Raw genomic sequence first — 19,248 nt, forward strand, 5'->3', positions numbered from 1 at the left:
GCAATCTGGGGTTTTTTTTCTGTTACTTTCTGCCTCTCGAACCAGGTTCAGGATAGACCCAATGAGCAGTTTGAAGGGGTGAATGTCATTGACATACATTGGATAGCAGCGTCATGACCTTGCATGGAAAAATATTTGGTGGCTCACCTTTAGCTCAATGAATGCCAAGTGGCCCTGACTTAGAAATTCATGAAGAACAGAGTGATACTCCAGGGACTGGCACTGGCTCACCCACTGCAGCCAGCTCTTACATAAAAGTGCTGCCTGCCCTTTCATTGTTTTGCCATGCCAAGAATTCTGATGCAATGCAAATAACAGATGGACTTTAGCTGGGCTGGTGTGGTAAGAGGGACTGGACCTTCCTACAAGTGACAAAATGCTGTTGACTTAAGATTTGTTCCCACCCAGTGGCGTAGCTAGGACTGAACAGGCCCTGGGCAGAAAATGTAACCCATCTCTCCCATGAGAAGACAGAGCAGAAGCAATGCTAGACAGCAGGCAGCCCTATTGTTGGGTGGTTCTGGGCTTTTTGCCCCATTCAGACTTCACAAAGATCATAAATACAGCACAAGAACAGAAAACAACCAACCAAAAATAAAACCTGAGGCTGTAATAGTAACATCATTTATTCCGAGGTAGTATAAAAATGAAATGCTGAGCTACTGAATGCATATAAATACCCTGATCCTAGCTCCAGCTAGGAGTGGTGCTGTAGGCCTTGTTCTCATCAAAGAGATCAACTCTCTGCTACAATCTGAAAAGCCAAATGCCGTTTTCATTACCTCTGAAAACGAAAACCCACTGTAGTTAGGAATAGATAATTGCTGTCCCAGCTTTTGGTATCATTCTTAAGCCCTGTGTCCAGCTTCGCCCCTCTCTTACTCCCTTACACCAATGTGTATCTCATACTCCCTCTTTCCTCCCTCCCTCTGCTATGTTCAATATTTCACTCACTCTTCAGGTCCTGCACCTCTCTCTCCCTTCCTATAAGTCCAACACCTCTATCCCCTCCCTTCAGTACCCAAGTGTGGGTCTGGCACCTCACCCTTCCCTCCAGCTTCCCTCCACCCAGCACTAGATACTGACATGGGGACATCTAGTTCCCATCCCTGCAGGAATTCAATTTCCCCATCTCCACAAGTTTTGTTTCTATCTCTGTCCCTGCCCCAATTCTGTAAGCTCAGCTTTAAAAACTTAATATACCGCCTGCAGTCACAGTGGTTTCCAAGTAAACATACATAAATCAAAAACAAAAAACAATACAAATCATTCTTCAAAATAATATCAACACATTTTTTAACTTAACCAGGAAGCAAACATTTAGGGGATAATATTTATAAGCAACTTGAGTCTGTTAGACAAGGTTTCACACATTCAAGGAGGAGCTTATACAGACACATAAGGGCACAGCGGTAGATATTTGGAAACCAGGGCTTTCTTTCATCCAACATGTAGGCGGGCAGGATCAGGATCTTCTAAATACGCAAGGGTTAATATCAAATGTTCTGGTAAGAGACCTGGGTTCAGATTTTTGAAAACTTAATCGAATATTCACATAGAAGTTGCCATAGCTCGACTTAGAGAACGCCAGTCCACAGCCCTGTGAGGTCCCTGCACCACTTAAACATTTCTGAGCGAGAGAGAGCCATGGCTTTCGAATGCAAGAATAAGCTGCCATAGCTGAGGAACGGCTTTCCAAGGGCACCAGAACTTGAAAGGGCTGCTGAAGTACTTGCTCAAAGCTCAGAATCCACTTTTCTGAATGATTTAACCCTCTACCCACCCCCCACATCCATCCCTTATGTAATATGGTTTTCTTTCGGGGGTGGACCAGAAATTGCCAGAGGCTTTCTAAGAAATCCTGAGGATAGATTCATCAGTCCTGCAAAATATTAAGTGCTGACCATCACTTTTCTAGGCCAAGGAAACTGATGTTTTTGAGGGGAGGGAGGTTGGTTAGGGGGTTGCTGGTTTAGAAAAGGAGAGATGAACCCAACCCCTCTTTTCAGTCCATCGCTGAAGGACAAAAGAAAAAAAAAGAGCAACAAAACCAGCAAGACTGACTTGATCATGGCTAAAATCCAGGCCAAAACTCTGTACGAGCCTTGCAATATAAAGCACACAAAACTATTTAACCTGAACAGCGCAAGAATTCGAAATGTAAAGACATACACATAGAAAAAGGGCCCAAAAGAACACACCAGAGGCAAAAGAAAACCTCAGCTAAAGGCAAAATGATAAATACTGCATTTACAGAGTTTTAGAGATGTCATACTGCAAGTTCAGAAGCACTAAAACTCTACCAGTTCTCCTACCCTTGACGCTATAATTATGTTCCATCTCTTGTGGGAAAGGCCTTAGCACCCTTCCTGCACAGGCAGAAATCTGACAAGCTGCTTCTGGACTATGAGAAATAAACCAGCACGCAGAGGAGGGAAGTTCTTTTTCATCCTTCGGAAGGAGAGTGGGGCCCATTAATAATCTGAACTGGGCATTCCTCAAGGTGGGAGTCGAAGCCACATTTCTTTAGGACGCAGAACAGACAGCTGTGGTTTGGCAGGAGTACAGCACTCCCATGCTGCTTCCTGCACCTCCAGTGCTGGTTACACTCCGACCCCTGACGTCTGAGCTTCAATCAGGCTGCTTCTTGGTGCAGACTGCGCAGGCAGAGGCTTCACAAGGCATTGTACTCCACACATTTCGATGGATCTGTTGGAAAATGCTTCTGACAAATCGTCATTAACCTCTTCAACCCCTGAGGGAGAAAAAAAAATAAAGATTATACCGAGTTCATAATCTGACCAATGTTGTGAAAAAGCATCTGCAGACAGTCTCTCTCTTTCTTTCCCCTCCCCCCCCCAAGCCAGACAAAATGGCAGCCAAGCGGGAGGCATATTCCTCACTGAATACAAATATAACTCTCAGTCTAACCTCTACCAGCAGGCCATGTGCTGGTGAGTTGATGATATGGATAGCTGCCGATGCACTTGATTTTCATTTTTAGACACAATTTTGCTGTTTCTCATTTGGAAGGGGAAAAAGGCGCCTCAAGGCAGGGGCTTTTCATTCCTTTCTGCTCCACAATCCTTCTCTCATTTCCCTCCAATCCTCTTTGAGCCAAAGGTCGGCCTCTCACTTATTAGTCAAAAGTTCAAGCTCACATGCACATTCTTGTACACTTTTTATTTTTCACTTTGTTTATACATGATAATGTAATTCATTCTCTCTTTCCTTTTCCTAATATTTCAAAAATGGACTGTAAACTGCTCAGAAGGCCATGTTGATTGGCGGTATATCAAGAAATAAGCTTGAAACTCAAGAGCAGAGATCACCACAGGAAAGTTCAAAAGTCATATTGTAAGAATTATTAACTACGTGTCCTAGAGGCCACATTTTCTGCATTAAGTCAGTATGAATGAGTGACAGAGCACCAAGCTGTACTTCCCATAACACGATGACTTCTTTCTGTGATCATCCCCATAAAACTACTATTGAAAAGATCTCAGAAGGGCCTTGGAAAAACCACTTTCCCTCTAACCCGTCACTCGGGTTCAAAATGGCACCGTCATCCCCTAGTGGTATTCTTGTGGTACTACTGCTAGGGATCAGGCTGCCCTTAAGAGGCACATAAGCACTGTATAAGAAAACCAAAAATGATGGAAGGTTATTACAACAGAACAAAATATGCAAAACCTGTTTGACCGTAGACCCTGGTAAATAGCCAAGACAATAGAAGTTTGCTAAAACCAGCAAGAATTCTCCAGAGCAGGGGTAGGGAACTCCGGTCCTCGAGAGCCATATTCCAGTCGGGTTTTCAGGATTTCCCCAATGAATATGCATTGAAAGCAGTGCATGCAAATAGATCTCATGCATATTCATTGGGGAAATCCTGAAAACCCGACTGGAATACGGCTCTCGAGGACCAGAGTTCCCTACCCCTGCTCTAGAAGCTGGACAGAGAAGGGCAATTTTTCACTATTTACCAACTCTAAACGTCATTGATAGAATTTGGTCCTAAGAAGGTAATTTTTCTGTATAAGAACATAAGAGTTGCCCTACTAGGACAGACCGAAGGTCCATTAAGCCCAGTATCCTGTTTTCCAACAGTGGCCAACCTGGGTCCCAAGTACCTAGCTAAAATAAGAGGGTACAGAGGCTCACATTTTAGGCCTGATTCTATAAGCGGCACTTAACCTGTAGGTGGCTGTCAACGCAGCTTTCAATCAACCACTAGGCGCTGCTTATAAAATCACACTTAGGCGTGCTCAGGTGTCCTTGTGGTAGGTGCCTAAGTCAACCATGCCATCTCTGCCCAGGCAGGCGTTGTTAGGCAGCGATAGGCGCCTCGAATTAGGCATTGCTAGGTGCCATGCGGCAACTCTAATTAACTAAATAAAAAAAAATTTTTATGGTGTGGTTGATTACCATGCCAATTAGCCAATATTAGAAAAAAAATTGCATGCAAATTTTAGTTAGGCGTTGCTAAGTGTCCGTGATTAAGTCTCTGGTGGCACCATTTATAGGATCCAGCCAATTCTAAAAAGAAAAGTAAGCGCACGAGGCAGAAAACGCACAGCCCTAAACGCGCCAGAACACATGCGAATTATAACATTCTATAATTTACCGAGTATTAACATGCTCTGCCCACCACACCCACTGGCAAAATATGTGCTCTGAAAGCAGGTGCCTGGCAGTCTTGTAGGCACCACCCATTTCTTTGCATCAAACTATACTGAACCATTTCTTCTATGTGGAAATGCCAACAAACCCATTCTGGCGCGGTTACCTGAATATACTTCCGCTGCGTCTCGTCGTTCAGAACGTGAGCCACGTGCTTGGAGAAAATCTTTTCACGACCAGTACGAGCGTGGATACCAACCATAGTGACACCGATGGGCCATGGAGCATTTCCAATGGCCATCTGGAGATAGGCATCATTAGCCTGTGGAAGCAAAGAAGCAAAGTTGTGATGTAGGTGAGAAACAGAGTAAAGCAATCAACACTGAAAGCACAGCAAGATCCCTCCCCCCCACCCCAAGTATCCAGCCGGCTGGTTTATCCTGGCCATCTAAAGAAGCAAGCTCAAACCAGTTTTACACAGATTCCAGCAGTTCACTCATCGGAAAACACAACAAAAGGATGCTGTTAATAAAAGCCAGGGATGCTACCAGAGCTCTCCCTCCACCATACAAAGGAGCTTCAGTCCCAGCGCTTGGAAGTGAAATCAAAGTAAAAACAAACATTGCCACAGTTGAAAGCTGCAACAGTCTGCAAGGATTCCTTTTTTTATGCCAGCAACTGGATTTCCCTAGCGCTGGGATAGTGTTCTAAACCCCCAGTTACAGACTTATAATGAAGAGCCAGAACACAAAGAAAAATTCAATAAATGGCACGCAAGATGATCCGTGCTGAACGTGTGCTCTGCGCAGAACCTTTACAGAATACTAGTTTTGGGTGCATTTGACACCTTAACTTTGATCACAACCATTGGTGAAAACGCTCACGCCAGGCCTGCACATACAGCTATTCTATAATACCCATGGCTCCTCCCACGGCCACACCCCCTTTGGAGTCATGTGTTATGAAATTTAGGCACACATAGAATACTGACAATTAGTACTTGTTAACGCCCACAATTGACTAGTCTTGCCTAATTAGTTCACATATGGATCTGCGATCTGTGTCTAACTTTCGGTGACCTATATACAGAGTCCAGCTGGCAATCCTTTTCTTACAGCAATCACTTACAAAAGGTATTAAGAGGCCAAGCACAGCAGAGCAAAATATTTGAAATCAAAGATGCAAGAACGCTCCATCCATACAGAAAAATAGCGGCAAAAGCAGCATTCAGGCCTCCTTCCCTCAGAAAAGATCTGCTTGGTACCTATGACCCATTCAGAAATTAAGGGTGCTATTTACTAGTGCTGACCGATTCACTGATTCACTTCTGTGAATCGATTCATTTTCCAAGAAAATCGGACTCACCAATTCAGTGACCCTCCACCCTGGTGAGGTCTTCCCTCTGCTGCGTCACTGATGACATCCTCGGTGACGCAGCAGAGGGAAGCCCTAGTGGGGCGGGTTGTGAAGCAGCCTGTTCAGAGCGCTGCCACTGCTGCTGCTTTATGAGGCCTCGGAGTTTCACGGTGGGAGGAGGAAAGCTGCTGCTCAGGGGGATGGAAAGGGAGGATAGATGGGAAGGGAGGATAGAGGAGGGAGAAAGGAAAAACTGTTGGGGTAGAGGAGAGGAAGGGAGAGATGAAACAAAGAGGAAGAAAGAAATAAGAGAGAAAAATCTGTCATGTGGTGGAGGGGGGAGACATGCATGGAGGAGAGAGAGAGAAAAAAATGTTGGACAAAGGGTGGAGGGCAGGGAGAGAAGGTGCATGGGGAGAGAGAAAGAAATGTTGCATATGATAATGGAGGGGAGGAAAGGAGAGATGCTGCATGGAAGGGAATAGAGAGGTTTGACCCAGGGCACAAGGCAAGGAGAGAGAGAGATGGTAGACGGTGGGAAAGAAACAGAAAAGTTGGATATGGCAGTGGAAGGGAAGGTACAGAGAAGGAAGATGAAAGCGTCAAATGGACAGGAGACCCTGGTGAGCGAGTTAACAGAAGACAAACAGAAACCAGAGCCTGGGACCAACATGATTTGAATAATAGAGTGACCAGACCACAAAAGGTAGAAAAAATAATTTTATTTTCTATTTTATGATTACAAGATGTCAGATTTAAAATGTGTATCCTGGCAGAACTGCTGTTAGACAGCGAGTGTGTGAGCTAAGATCTAACAGAGAGAGGAAAAGTCTTTTTTTATTTTGTTTACATCACGGCACTGGTGTGGGGTTGGAGAGAGCAAAGGGGAATGGGGTAGGGTGGGTGGAAAGACTTCAAAATAAACCTGCCAGGATGTTTGAAAAAAATGCCCAATTGGGCAGGAAAAGTGAATTAAATTGAAAAAAATAAAAAATTGATTTAATAGGCTCAATCAAATCAAAAAAAATTTGCCTGAATTGGGCAGCATTACTATTTACTAGTGGCTCACAAATGACCAGCTCTGGAAACAAAACTTTCCTGAGTCAGGCTCAATGTGGAGAATGGAAAATGGTAAAACCAGAGGATATAATTTGAGGTTGAGGGGTGGTAGATTCAAAGGCAATATTAGGAAATTCTACTTTACGGAGAAGGTGGTGGATGCCTGGAATGCGCTCCCGAGAGAGGTGGTGGAGAGGAAACCAGTGACTGAGTTCAAAGAAGCGTGGGATGAACACAGAGGATCTAGAATCAGAAAATAATATTAAATATTGAACTAAGGCCAGTACTGGGCAGACTTGCACGGTCTGTGTCTGTATATGGCCGTTTGGGAGAGGATGGGCTGGGGAGGGCTTCAATGGCTGGGAGGGTATAGATGGGCTGGAGTCGGTTTTGACGGAGATTTTGGCAGTTGGAACTCAAGCACAGTACCGGGTAGAGCTTTGGATTCTTGCCCAGAAATAGCTAAGAAGAAGGAATTAAAAAATTTAAATTGAATCAAGTTGGGCAGACTGGATGGACCATTCGAGTCTTTATCTGCCGTCATCTACTATATTACTATGTTACTATGTATATACCATTCTCCCAGCGGAACTCAGAACGGTATCTAATACCCCTGGGGTATTGTGGGACAAGGAGCAGAGGGTGCAGAATGCACAACCCCTGGGTGCCGAGGCTGCAGTTCCAACCCCTGCGCCACACTCTCAGACATAGTATGGTAGGAGATAGCAGGGCAAAACATGGCACGGTGAGAAATAGTCTGGCTATGGGTGGTATAGAATGACACGACTTGGCAAAATTAGTAAGGCAAGCATGCATGATGAAACACAGCATAGAAGACGTGGAACAGCAAAGACAAGTATGGTGGACAGTGTGGCAAACGGTATAAGGCGCATAGTATAGGAGGACAAAGATAGCGAATAGTATGGCAGAGCGTGGAAAAATATTGTATGAGAAAACATGGCATGGTCAGACGTAGGAAGAAGCACAGAGTGTTTGACAGTGGAGGGTCGGGCACTTTGTCTGAAGGTTTGGGGAATTTGGACTGGCGCAGGGGAAGAGGTGAGTTTTATCGCCTTCTAATGATCTTATTGCCCCCCACCACATGAGGAGGAGATCTTGGGTGTGTATGTGTGGGGGGGCACTGGCGATGCTGCGATGGGGAGGGCAGGGAGAATCAGTTCATTGCCTTGAAATGGCCACAATAAACTGTCCTCGACCCATTTTGGATGGTCCTGTCTGTCGCTTTTTCTGCTGGTCCTGTGCTGTACAGGGGCCAAAGAAGAGGCAGCAAGGGAAAGCTTTTTCTCTCCCCCTTCAGCAAAGTTCACAAAACCAATGGGACGCTGAAAGGACAGCAACCCTCCCCTGTTCACTGGACATACGCAAAAGAGCCCAACATGCGCTGGGGATAGGGGTTCCAAGCCCTTTACTGACCAATGCTCAACACTGTAATTTGCATCATGTTAATTTGAGCATTGGTCACTAAAAATTAAAAAAATATGTGCGCCATCCGGCATTTTCCAGTGCTGCAGAGAACAGTGTGCTTCACCTCAAGATACATGTCATGTGGCGGTTCCGATCCAGAATGGGGGAATGTACAAATCATTATTTTCTTATTTTTCATGCTTCTCTACCAACAAGAACGAGAGGGCATTCAGAAAAATTAAAAGGGGACAGATTCAGAACCAATGCTAGGAAGTTCTTCACCCAAAGGGTGGTGGACACCTGGAATGCGCTTCCAGAGGACGTGATAGGACAGAGTACGGTTTTGGGGTTCAAGAAGGGATTGGATGATTTCCTGAAGGAAAAGGGGATAGAAGGGTATAGATAGAGGGTTACTATACAGGTCCTGGACCTGATGGGCTGCCATGTGAGCAGACTGCTGGGCGTGATGGACCTCTGCTCTGACCCAGCAGAGGCATTACTTATGTTCTTATGTAACAGGAGGCTTTGAATTGGCTCTGGGCCATTTTGGCTGCAGTGACTTCTCCTCATGTTGGACCTTTGCATCCTACTCCCAAAAATCCTCGTTAAAGCCGCCTCATTCACTGGAGGGCTTGGAAGCTCAAAGCCTTTCTTTCTGGAGATGCCCTTTCCTGAAGGGGCCGAGACAGCTGCTGAATATTAGTGCCAAGATCTGAGCTCAAAGCTCCCATTACCACTACAGGCCTCTTTGCTGGCAAAGGCACAGCTCCCAGGATATCGACAGCCTTTCAAGCAATTCACTTCCATGCTCCGGCTCATGGGAGTCGGTAAACATTAGCCACTCTTAGTGGAAACCTGGCATCCTTCACAGGAACAGCACATTTGCCACATTCCTGCAACTGATGCCAGATCTTGCCTTTTGCCCCCTTTATGTTTATATCTCTGGCTGGCTTCCCTTGAGAATCAAACACATGATGTTTCTAATCCTAATGCAGAGATGGCAATAAAGTATGATATACAAAGCACGTACCTTTACATATTCTCTTTGCAGCATGAATTGAATAATATCTGTTATAGACTCTTTAATGTCCGCTGGAAGGGTCTGTGGAAAGAAAAATGATTTAGAGGTCTCCCAGTAGACTTCCATCTGCATAAACCCTCATCCACAGCTGTTCCTCTGGCCCCTCAGGTAGAATAGTGTCTTTAAAAACCCCACCCACAGCTGTCCCCCCCAGGTTCACAGTGTCTGCACAAATCCTCACCCACAACAGTTCCTCCCAACCCACCAGGTAGAGCAATGTCTGCACAAATCCACAGTCGTTCATCCCCCCCCCCCCCCCCCGGAACAACAGTGTTTACCCAAAACCCCACCCATGGCTGTTCCCCATCCACGTAGAGTGGTTTCTGCTCAACTTCAGCAATATAAAGAAATAATGTAACAGAAATATAGAAGCTTCAACACTTAAAAGTAACCTTTAGCCCCTTTCAAAAATGTTTAATAAAAATCTTATTTTAAAAAAATCTGTACAATATATGCATTCCATATAAACCTTAATTATTCCCAACATCAAAAACGTCTAGTCAAAGAATGAGCCCTGACATCAGCAACACTTTGGATTTATCTGCAACAGTCTCAGTCCATTCAGAACAAGCCTCCTGCTAAGTTTGCTAAACCTGCAGAAATTCCAACCCAAACTAATGAATAGTTCTAGGATTGGTAATGGAGTGGAGAAGTGGCCTAGTGGTTAAAGCAGCAGCCTGAGAACTGGGGGCACCGGGTTCGAGTCCCCTGGTTCTTTGGCCGCAGACTGAAATTGTCAAGTTACTAAATAATGTATTTCAACAGATTTATGTCTGTCCATTCAAAAACATACTTGTCCAAAAGGTAACAGCAAACATACACAAAACAAAACCACAAACATTTTTTAAACTTTATTTTCTTTTTTTTATAACAGTTCTGGAATGCAGGTCCTTTTTGATGGATCTTATATCTAGGTAAAGGAATGTTCATTAGGTGCTATCCCAAAAATCTGACCCTTTGGTGATCCTTCAGGACTGGGGGTAAATATCACTGCTTTAATCCAATATACTGCCACTACTTTCTATAGCGCTACCAGATGTATGAAGCACTGTACAGAGTCACAAAGAAGACAGTCCCTGCTCCAAAGAGCTTACAATCTAAACAGCCAAGACAGATAAATAGGATGCCATGGATACACTTAAAGGGAAGGGTTAATCTGCTGGCTGGGTTGGAGGACAGAGGGGAGTACAGGACAATCAAGCCATTGTGACATCACTAATGAAGTTGGCTCTTATTGGTGGAATGAGGCATTATGACGTCACAATCTCAGCTCTGCTTACCAAAGACTGAAACTCTTCACACTACTACTATGAATTATTTCTATAGCGCTACCAGACGGACTCAGCATTGTACAGAGGTGGAGATAACCTTACGCACCGCTATGCGCAATTCTCCATAAAACTTAGGTGCCGGAAAAGTAAGCCCTTAAAACCCTGGCCTATATTTAGTTATTTATTTAACAATTTATATACTGCCTAAAACTACGCGGTTTACACATTGCTTACATACATATTATCCTGGTCGTTCTTTAGTCACTGAACACATATCACAAACAATAGGTAAACATAAGTTTCCCATATCCTCCCCCCCCTCGGAAAAATGATACAGAATCAGTGCAGACATGAACTCATAATTTCAACAATTAGAATGCAAAAAAGCATTGAAAGTTACGTTCAAGGCAAAATATCCTTTAACACTAAATCTTAAAACTGAAGAGACTACCAGAATATTAGCAAAAGAGAAAAAGCTGCGTTTTAAAACTGATCTTCCCCGCACAAAATCGCAGAATACCAGGCAGAGCATTCCAAAGTTTCACACCAGCCAGACACTATTGATGCTTCAATCCTGACCTGCACAACAGACATCCCACCCTCTATACTCAATTTCATTGTATTTTCAGATCTGGCACCTAAGTTTTTTCTTAGGCATCAGAGGCCGTGATTTTGTTACCAATGCCTAAATGTGAATGATGCACAGCTGGCACCTTTTTTCTAGGTACTGGCTGTGTAAAGTGCAGTTTACAAAATCCAGGCCTTTAAAAGCAATTTTTATGAAGGAAAAAAAAAAAAAAAAGCTATCTGAAGCACTTACTCTTTTGCGCAATTTCCTGAAGAGGGGACGCAGGTACGATTCTGTCTGCTTATGGGTAGCACTGGCCAGCTTTCCCTGCACACTGCGCTTTACATAATTTTCTCGCCCATTCAAGTCTTTGGCCCAAACCCCCAACAGAAACTGTGAAGAGAAGTAGGCAAGTTACCACAGCACCACCTAGTGGCCAATTAAGAGAAAGCGAGGCAAAATGCTGAGTTCTCAGCAGCACAGTTGTCAATTCTCCATACTCAAACTCAGACTGAACAATTGCAAGCAGAGCTTTTAATTTAGGATTTATTTTCCAATGTCTAAATAAACATATTGGAATAGGCTTATTTTTCCATTTACAGTATATTTGACATCCAAGGCAAAAAAAACCCTACACAAGTGTCCCTGGCACTTGGTCTCTAAAATTCGTCAAAAGCAATGTGTAGCTCTTTGCATCTACCATAAAGTGCAAGAATAAAGAGCAAACTGCCTACAGGGATTAGCATGTTCAAGCCAGGCTCCTTCCCCAACCCCACCCAACCAAGAGGATGAATGATTGTGGCCTGGAGAGTCTGTGCTGTCAGGACCGCAGAGGACAGATTAAGTGTAGGCCATAAAGAACAGCGAAGGGGTAATTTTATAAATCCTGATTCCCTGGGTAAAGCCCATTTTACACACATAAGGAGAAATTAGGTTCTTACCTGCTAATTTACTTTCTTTTAGCTTCTCCAGACCAGTAGAGGTTAATCTTTACGAATGGGTATATATATAATCATGACCAGCAGGTGGAGACTGAAAACAAAACTGTGGGACAGTATATAATATACTCCCTTCTCTATTTACCTCAGTCTGCCGAATAGCCAAGCAGAACCAAAAACTGGAAAACAGAAAGAAAACAATACTCCGAACAGGAGTAACAATTAACATACCCAAATGCTGTTGGAAAATGCAGAGGAGAAATACCCGAAGGAAAATGTCCCCACAGCTCGCCAGCTAAGCCAGCCGAGCCACAGCCACTGTTCTTCAATTCTCCCCGGCCCTAGAAAAATACTAGAACCCGCAGCAAAAAACAAAAACTGCCCGCGAAACAGCCCCAACAACAACAACAACAGACAGGGTGGGGACCTCTACTGGTCTGGAGAAGCTAAAAGAAAGTAAATTAGCAGGTAAGAACCTAATTTCTCCTTCTTTAGCACTCTCCAGACCAGTAGAGGTTAATCTTTACGAATGGGACGTACCAAAGCAGTCCCTCTCACGGGCGGGACCCCCGAAGGGCCGATACCAGAACACGCTCACCGAACACCACGTCCCGACGCGCCTGAACATCTACCCGATAATGTCTAACAAAGGAATGCAAGGAGGACCAAACCGCAGCCTTACAAATATCCACTGGAGGCACGAGCGACGACTCAGCCCAAGAAGCTGCCTGACCCCGAGTGGAATGAGCCTTGAGAAACTCCGGAACAGGCTTCTGTCTCAGAAGATAAGCGGAAGCAATCGTCTCCTTGATCCAGCGCGTAATAGTAGCCTTAGAAGCGCCAGCCCCCCGACGAGGACCCGCCAGAAGGACAAAGAGATGATCGGATTTCCGGAACTCCCGGGTCCGCTGCACATAAGAGCGGAGGACCCGACCGACATCCAACTTGCGCAGCTGCCGTTGCTCAGAAGAGCCCTCCCGACCACCCAAGACCGGGAGGACCACCGATTGATTGACATGAAAAGGAGAAACTACTTTCGGCAGAAAGGAAGGAACAGGCTGCAAGACAACCCACTCCCTAGAAAACTCCAAGAAGGGAGCCCTACAAGAGAAAGCCTGCAGCTCAGAAACACGCCTAGCAGAAGTAATGGCCACCAAAAAGACCGCCTTCAGAGTAAGGTCCTTCAAAGAACAGCCATCCAACGGCTCGAAAGGCGGGCACACCAAAACAGAGAGAACCAGATTGAGATCCCAAGAGGGAACCGAGGGCCGTAGGGGAGGCCTGAGCAACTTGGCCGCCCGCAAAAAGCGAATCACATCAGGAATGGCCGACAAACGCTGATCTGTCACCAACCCTCGAAAAGCCGACAGGGCCGCAAGTTGAACCCGGAGAGAAGACCAAGCCAGGCCTCTATCCAGGCCATCCTGCAAGAACTCTAGAATTTTAGGCAGGGAAGCGCGAAAAGAGACCACTCCCCGCGCCCGGCACCATCCCTCAAAGAGACGCCAAACCCGCACATAAGCCCGAGAGGTAGAAAGCCTCCCGGACCCCAAGAGTGTAGAGATCACCTTATCTGAATATCCCTTCTTACTAAGGCAACCCCTTTCAAGAGCCAAGCCGTAAGACAGAAGGGAGACAGGTCGAACATGGGAATGGGACCCTGCGTCAGAAGATCGTCCAAGAGAGGCAGAGGAAGAGGATCCACCACCAGATGCCTCACCAGAACCGCATACCACGGACGTCGAGGCCAATCCGGAGCCACCAGAACCACCAGCCCAGGATGGTGAACAATGCGAAGAAGTACTCTGCCCACTAATGGCCAAGGAGGGAACACATACAACAGCCCCTCCGTTGGCCACGGTTGGACCAGAGCATCCAGACCCTCGGCCAGACCGTCCCTGCGACGACTGAAGAAGCGGGGCACTTTGGCGTTGCCACTCGTGGCCATCAGGTCCATCAGGGGCTGCCCCCAAGCCTGCACTATCAACTGAAACGCCACGGCGCCGAGACACCACTCTCCTGGATCCAGAAAGTGACGACTGAGGAAGTCCGCCTGAACATTTTCTACCCCGGCTATGTGAGAGGCCGAGAGGTCCAGAAGATGGGACTCCGCCCAAACCATGAGCCGAGCCGCCTCCTGCGCCACCTGAGTGCTCTTGGTGCCCCCCTGACGATTGACATAAGCCACCGCCGTGGCATTGTCCGACAGGACTCTGACCGACTTGCCCAACAAAAGGGAGTGGAAAGCTAACAGCGCCAGACGGACCGCTCTGGTCTCCAACACGTTGATCGACCAGGAGGCCTCCTCCGTGGACCAGGTGCCCTGAGCTGAGTGACCCAAACACTGAGCCCCCCCAACCGAGGAGACTCGCATCCGTAAGGAGCACCGTCCACTGCGGGAGATCCAGACCCACCCCCTGAACCAGGTGAGGGGTCCGGAGCCACCAGCGCAGACTGCAGCGCGCCATGCCTCACAGGGGAACAGGAACATCCAAACCGTGCCTCTGGGGAGACCACCTCCGGAGCAGAGCATACTGAAGAGGACGCATGTGAGCCCGCGCCCACCTCACCACGTCCAGGGACGCCGCCATCGACCCCAAGACTTGGAGGAAATCTCGCGCCCAAGGACACCGGGACGCCAAAAGCAGGCGAATCTGAGATTGCAATTTGCTCACCCGGGCCTCTGGAAGGAAGACCTTACCCAAGGATGTGTCGAACAGAACCCCAAGGTACTCCAGACGCTGAGCCGGGACCAACCGACTCTTGGAAAGGTTGACCACCCAGCCCAGCGACCAGAGAAACTCCACCACCCGAGCCGTAACCCGGGAGCTCTCCTGCAACGACTTTGCCCGAATCAACCAGTCGTCCAGGTAGGGGTGTACCAGGATGCCCTCCGACCGCAAGGCTGCCGCGACAACCACCATCACCTTGGTGAATGTCCGGGGAGCCGTGGCCAGACCAAAGGGAAGCGCAAAGAACTGATAGTGCCGACCCAAGATCGCAAAGCGAAGGAAGCGCTGATGAGAGGCCCGAATGGGAACATGCAAGTAGGCCTCCGTCAGATCGAGAGAAGTGAGAAACTCCCCCGGCTGAACCGCCAGAATGACCGACCGCAGAGTTTCCATGCGGAAACATGGAATCTTGAGAGCCCTGTTGACCCCTTTCAAATCCAGGATGGGCCGAAAGGTCCCCTCCTTCTTGGGCACCACAAAGTAAATGGAGTACCTGCCAGTGCCCCACTCCGGAGGGGGCACTGGAACAACTGCCTTGAGATCTAGCAAGCGCTGAAGGGTCTGGTGAAAAGCCTGCGTCTTCCAAGGAGTCTGACATGGAGAGGCAAGGAAAAGGTCTGGCAGAGAGCGGGCGAACTCCAGGGCATAACCGTCCCGCACCACCTCCAGGACCCACTGATCGGACGTGATCTCGGCCCATTTGGGGAAAAATTTGCGCAGCCAGGCCCCCACCGGAACCAAAGGGGGCGCCGGCAAGGAGTCATTGTGCAGGACGGGAAGCGGGGGAACCGGTGGAGGGATTCCCTGCCCCCCGATGGGCCCCCCGAAAGGGCTGCATGCGCTGGAAGAACCGACCCCGGGAAAACCCTGGAGCCGGGAAAGAAGCAGCCCCCCGCCCAGGGCGATACTTGTGAAACTCCTGCAAACGCCCCCGGGCAGCGCCACCCCGAGACGCAGGGCGGGCACAGTCCTCAGGCAGACGGGGCACCTTTGAGTCCGTCAGAGTCTGAATCAACTTATCCAATTCCTTCCCAAACAAAAAAGACCCCCGAAAGGGAAATTTAGTAAGCTTAGCTTTGGACGCAGCATCCGCCGCCCAAGCGCGCAGCCACAAAATACGCCGCGCGGCCACACCAAAGGCCATAGACTTAGCCGAGATCCGCACCAAGTCATATAGAGCATCTGAGAGGAACGAGGCAGCCATCTCAATCTTCGCCACCTCCTGATCCACCAGAGACCAGTCATCAGACTCCCGATCCAGGACATGCTCAGCCCACCGAAACACGGCGCGAGCGACCAGCCCCCCACAAATAGCCGCCTGGACCCCAAAGGCAGAGACCTGAAAATTTTGCTTAAGGATGTTCTCCAACTTGCGCTCCTCAGAGTCCCGCAAGGCAGAACCGCCCTCAACAGGCACGGTATGCCGCTTAGAAATCGCCGAGACCACCGCGTCTACGACTGGCGATGCTAAAGTAGCCCGATCCCCCTCTGGGATGGGATACAAACGAGCCATGCTGCGCGCCAAACGAAACGGCGCCTCCGCCGTTTTCCACTGTTCCAGTATAATATCCCGAATATCCTGATGCATAGGAAAAGAGCGGGAAACGGAACGGATCCCCCGTAGCAGAGGGTCCCCCACACGCGGAGTCTCCGGCGGCGCATCCTCAAAACGCAACACCAAAGAAACCTGTTGAATCAGGTCCGGCAGCTCATCTCTCTGAAAAAGGCGCACTACTGACGCCTCTTCGCCGGAGGACGGGAAACCCGACAACCCGCCGCCAGCGGCCGTCCCCTCGAGAGGGTCCTGGAAATCCTCAGAAAGGTCCAGGTCCTCATCCAGACCGACACGCTCCTCCGACCATAAATCCTCATCCCACGACACCCGCGGACGCTTGGACAAGGGAGGAGGAGGAGGGGACGCCACAACAGACGAGAGAGGCAAAGCCGCAGGGAGCGCGGAGGAAACCCCACTCCCCGAAACCCCCTGAGCGCAACCGGGACCCCCAGCCGCCTGAAAATAGGCTCTGCACAAGGAAAAAAAGAAATCAGGAGAAAAACCCCCCGAGGGTCCCAAAGGACTCCCTGCCACAGCAGGGGACCCAGCAGAAACCTGCCCCTGTTTTTCCAATACAGGGGGAAGGTCACCTGAGGTGGAAGACAAAATGGAGGGGCCAGACTGAGAAGATGGCGACTTTCCCGCCAAAAAAGCTCCCTCCATAGCCTGTAGCGGCTGAGAAACCTGAACAGTCCCAGCCGCTAAAACAGGCAAGTCGGCATCAGCTGTCAAAACATCAGCTGAGAGGGAATCCCCAACAACCCGACCGTCGGCGGCTCGGGGAATCCCTCCGTGGGCGGCTGGGGAAGACCGGGCTTCCCCACTGCTCCCAGCCGACTCACAAGGCACCATCGGCGGGGAGCTCTGGGCGCCTGCAGCCGCTGCCGACGGAGCTCCTCCATCACACCGGCCTGAACACCGCTTGCACAGGCTGGCCGCGAGTGCCTCGCGCCTGGAGCACAATGAGCACTTTTTCCCTTTAGAAGTGCTCATTGCTCCAGACGCGACCTAGCTATAAAAAAGTGCCGGTTAGATGAAAAAATACAGTAAAATACAGTTTTCTTAAAGGGAAACAACCCTCCAGACCAGCACTACCTCAGGATTTTTTTTTTTTTTTACAGAACAGACTCCACAGGCTCTCGAAGCAATATGCCTTGCTTGATTTAGGGGGCAAGGCTTACTGCTGAGGCTCCTCTAAAAAAATGTGGGGAAGTGGGGGGAGGGACCCTACTCGAGACCCGCCGGGTTTGACACCCCCGAGGTCGGACGAACCCCCAAACAGGGCCCGCCCAAGCTCCGTCTGGCCAAAAACAGGGACTATAAACCCCCTAAACAAATTCCAACAGCCCTACCAAGGGAGATGGGTACAGATCACATCAACACCTGCTGGAGACTGAAAGAAGACTGAGGTAAATAGAGAAGGGAGTATATTATATACTGTCCCACAGTTTTGCTTTCAGTCTCCACCTGCTGGTCATGATTGGATATATACCCATTCGTAAAGATTAACCTCTACTGGTCTGGAGAGTGCTAAAGAATAGGGTTTGTTTTTTTTATAACACTGTAGTAATGGCATAGGTGTGTAACAAGCAGGCACATGGAAAAAGTGTACTTTCTTCTATATGATGTGAGCATAAGCATCCCAGGGTCAAATATATACATATTCTATAAAATACATCGATACACATACTCCATCTTCGGAGTAGATTTAAACATATCAGCCTGTTTATAAAAGGCACAGAGGCACTTCTGTTGACTTTAAGAAACAGCCACTCTTCTGGACATCTCACACAGGGTCTCATTTTTATAACAGCACCTAACAGTGACAGCTGATGAAATAATAATACTAATAACAGTTTATATACCGCAGGACTGTGAAGTTCTATGCAGTTTACAATTATTAAAAGGTATTACATATTGAGTGGAAAAAACAACAAACAGTGAGAGATTAGAGAAACTGGGCCTTTTTTCCCTCGAAAAGAGGAGACTGAGAGGGGACATGATCGAAACATTCAAAATACTGAAGGGAATAGACTTAGTATAGAAAGACAGACTGTTCACATTCTCCAAGGTAGGGAGAACGAGAGGGCACTCTCTAAAGTTAAAAGGGATAGATTCCGAACAAACGTAAGGAAGTTCTTCTTCACCCAGAGAGTGGTAGAAAACTGGAACGCTCTTCCGGAGGCTGTTGTAGGGGAAAACACCCTCCAGGGATTCAAGACAAAGTTAGACAAGTTCCTGCTGAACCAGAACGTACGCAGATAAGGCTAATCTCAGTTAGGGCGCTGGTCTTTGACCTAAGGGCCGCCGCAGAAGCAGACTGCTGGGCATGATGGACCACTGGTCTGACCCAGCAGCGGCAATTCTTAACACAGGCTCTCAGGTTATGAAGAAGAGGGGGCATAAAGCTGTGAGAGATCATGAAAAGGGATCTGCTGATTAAAGAGAGAAAGGAAGAGCTACTGAAGTCCAGCAAAAGGGGAGGGGAATGAAAGAGGCAAAGGTGAAGGGTGCAGCAGAGGAAGGAAAAAGAAAATGGACAGAGATCATCTGGGGGAAAAAAAACAACAGTGCAAGCCGGTTTTAGCGAGTCCTGGCTAGAAGCTGCATTGGGAGGGAAATCAAAAGCAGGAGGGTTATTGG

The 19,248-nt window shown here is 47.8% G+C and overlaps 1 protein-coding gene across 2 annotated transcripts in view; it reads right to left on the reverse strand.

Annotated features, from left to right (window-relative positions):
* Nucleotides 1–602: 602 nt before the first annotated feature.
* PRPF18 (pre-mRNA processing factor 18) overlaps nucleotides 603–19,248 on the reverse strand; it is a 56,001-nt gene continuing 37,355 nt past the window's right edge. For both annotated transcript variants that reach the window (XM_033957859.1, XM_033957858.1), the window contains 4 exons: nucleotides 11,633–11,773; nucleotides 9,491–9,562; nucleotides 4,787–4,942; nucleotides 603–2,755 (listed from right to left, as the gene is read on the reverse strand). In XM_033957859.1, the coding sequence (XP_033813750.1) occupies nucleotides 2,675–2,755; nucleotides 4,787–4,942; nucleotides 9,491–9,562; nucleotides 11,633–11,773 (450 nt within the window). In that variant the 3' untranslated portion in view covers nucleotides 603–2,674. The remainder of the gene's footprint in view (nucleotides 2,756–4,786; nucleotides 4,943–9,490; nucleotides 9,563–11,632; nucleotides 11,774–19,248) is intronic.

The sequence above is a fragment of the Geotrypetes seraphini genome, chromosome 9 (assembly GCF_902459505.1).
Source record: "Geotrypetes seraphini chromosome 9, aGeoSer1.1, whole genome shotgun sequence".
In the NCBI taxonomy this organism is placed as follows: domain Eukaryota; kingdom Metazoa; phylum Chordata; class Amphibia; order Gymnophiona; family Dermophiidae; genus Geotrypetes; species Geotrypetes seraphini.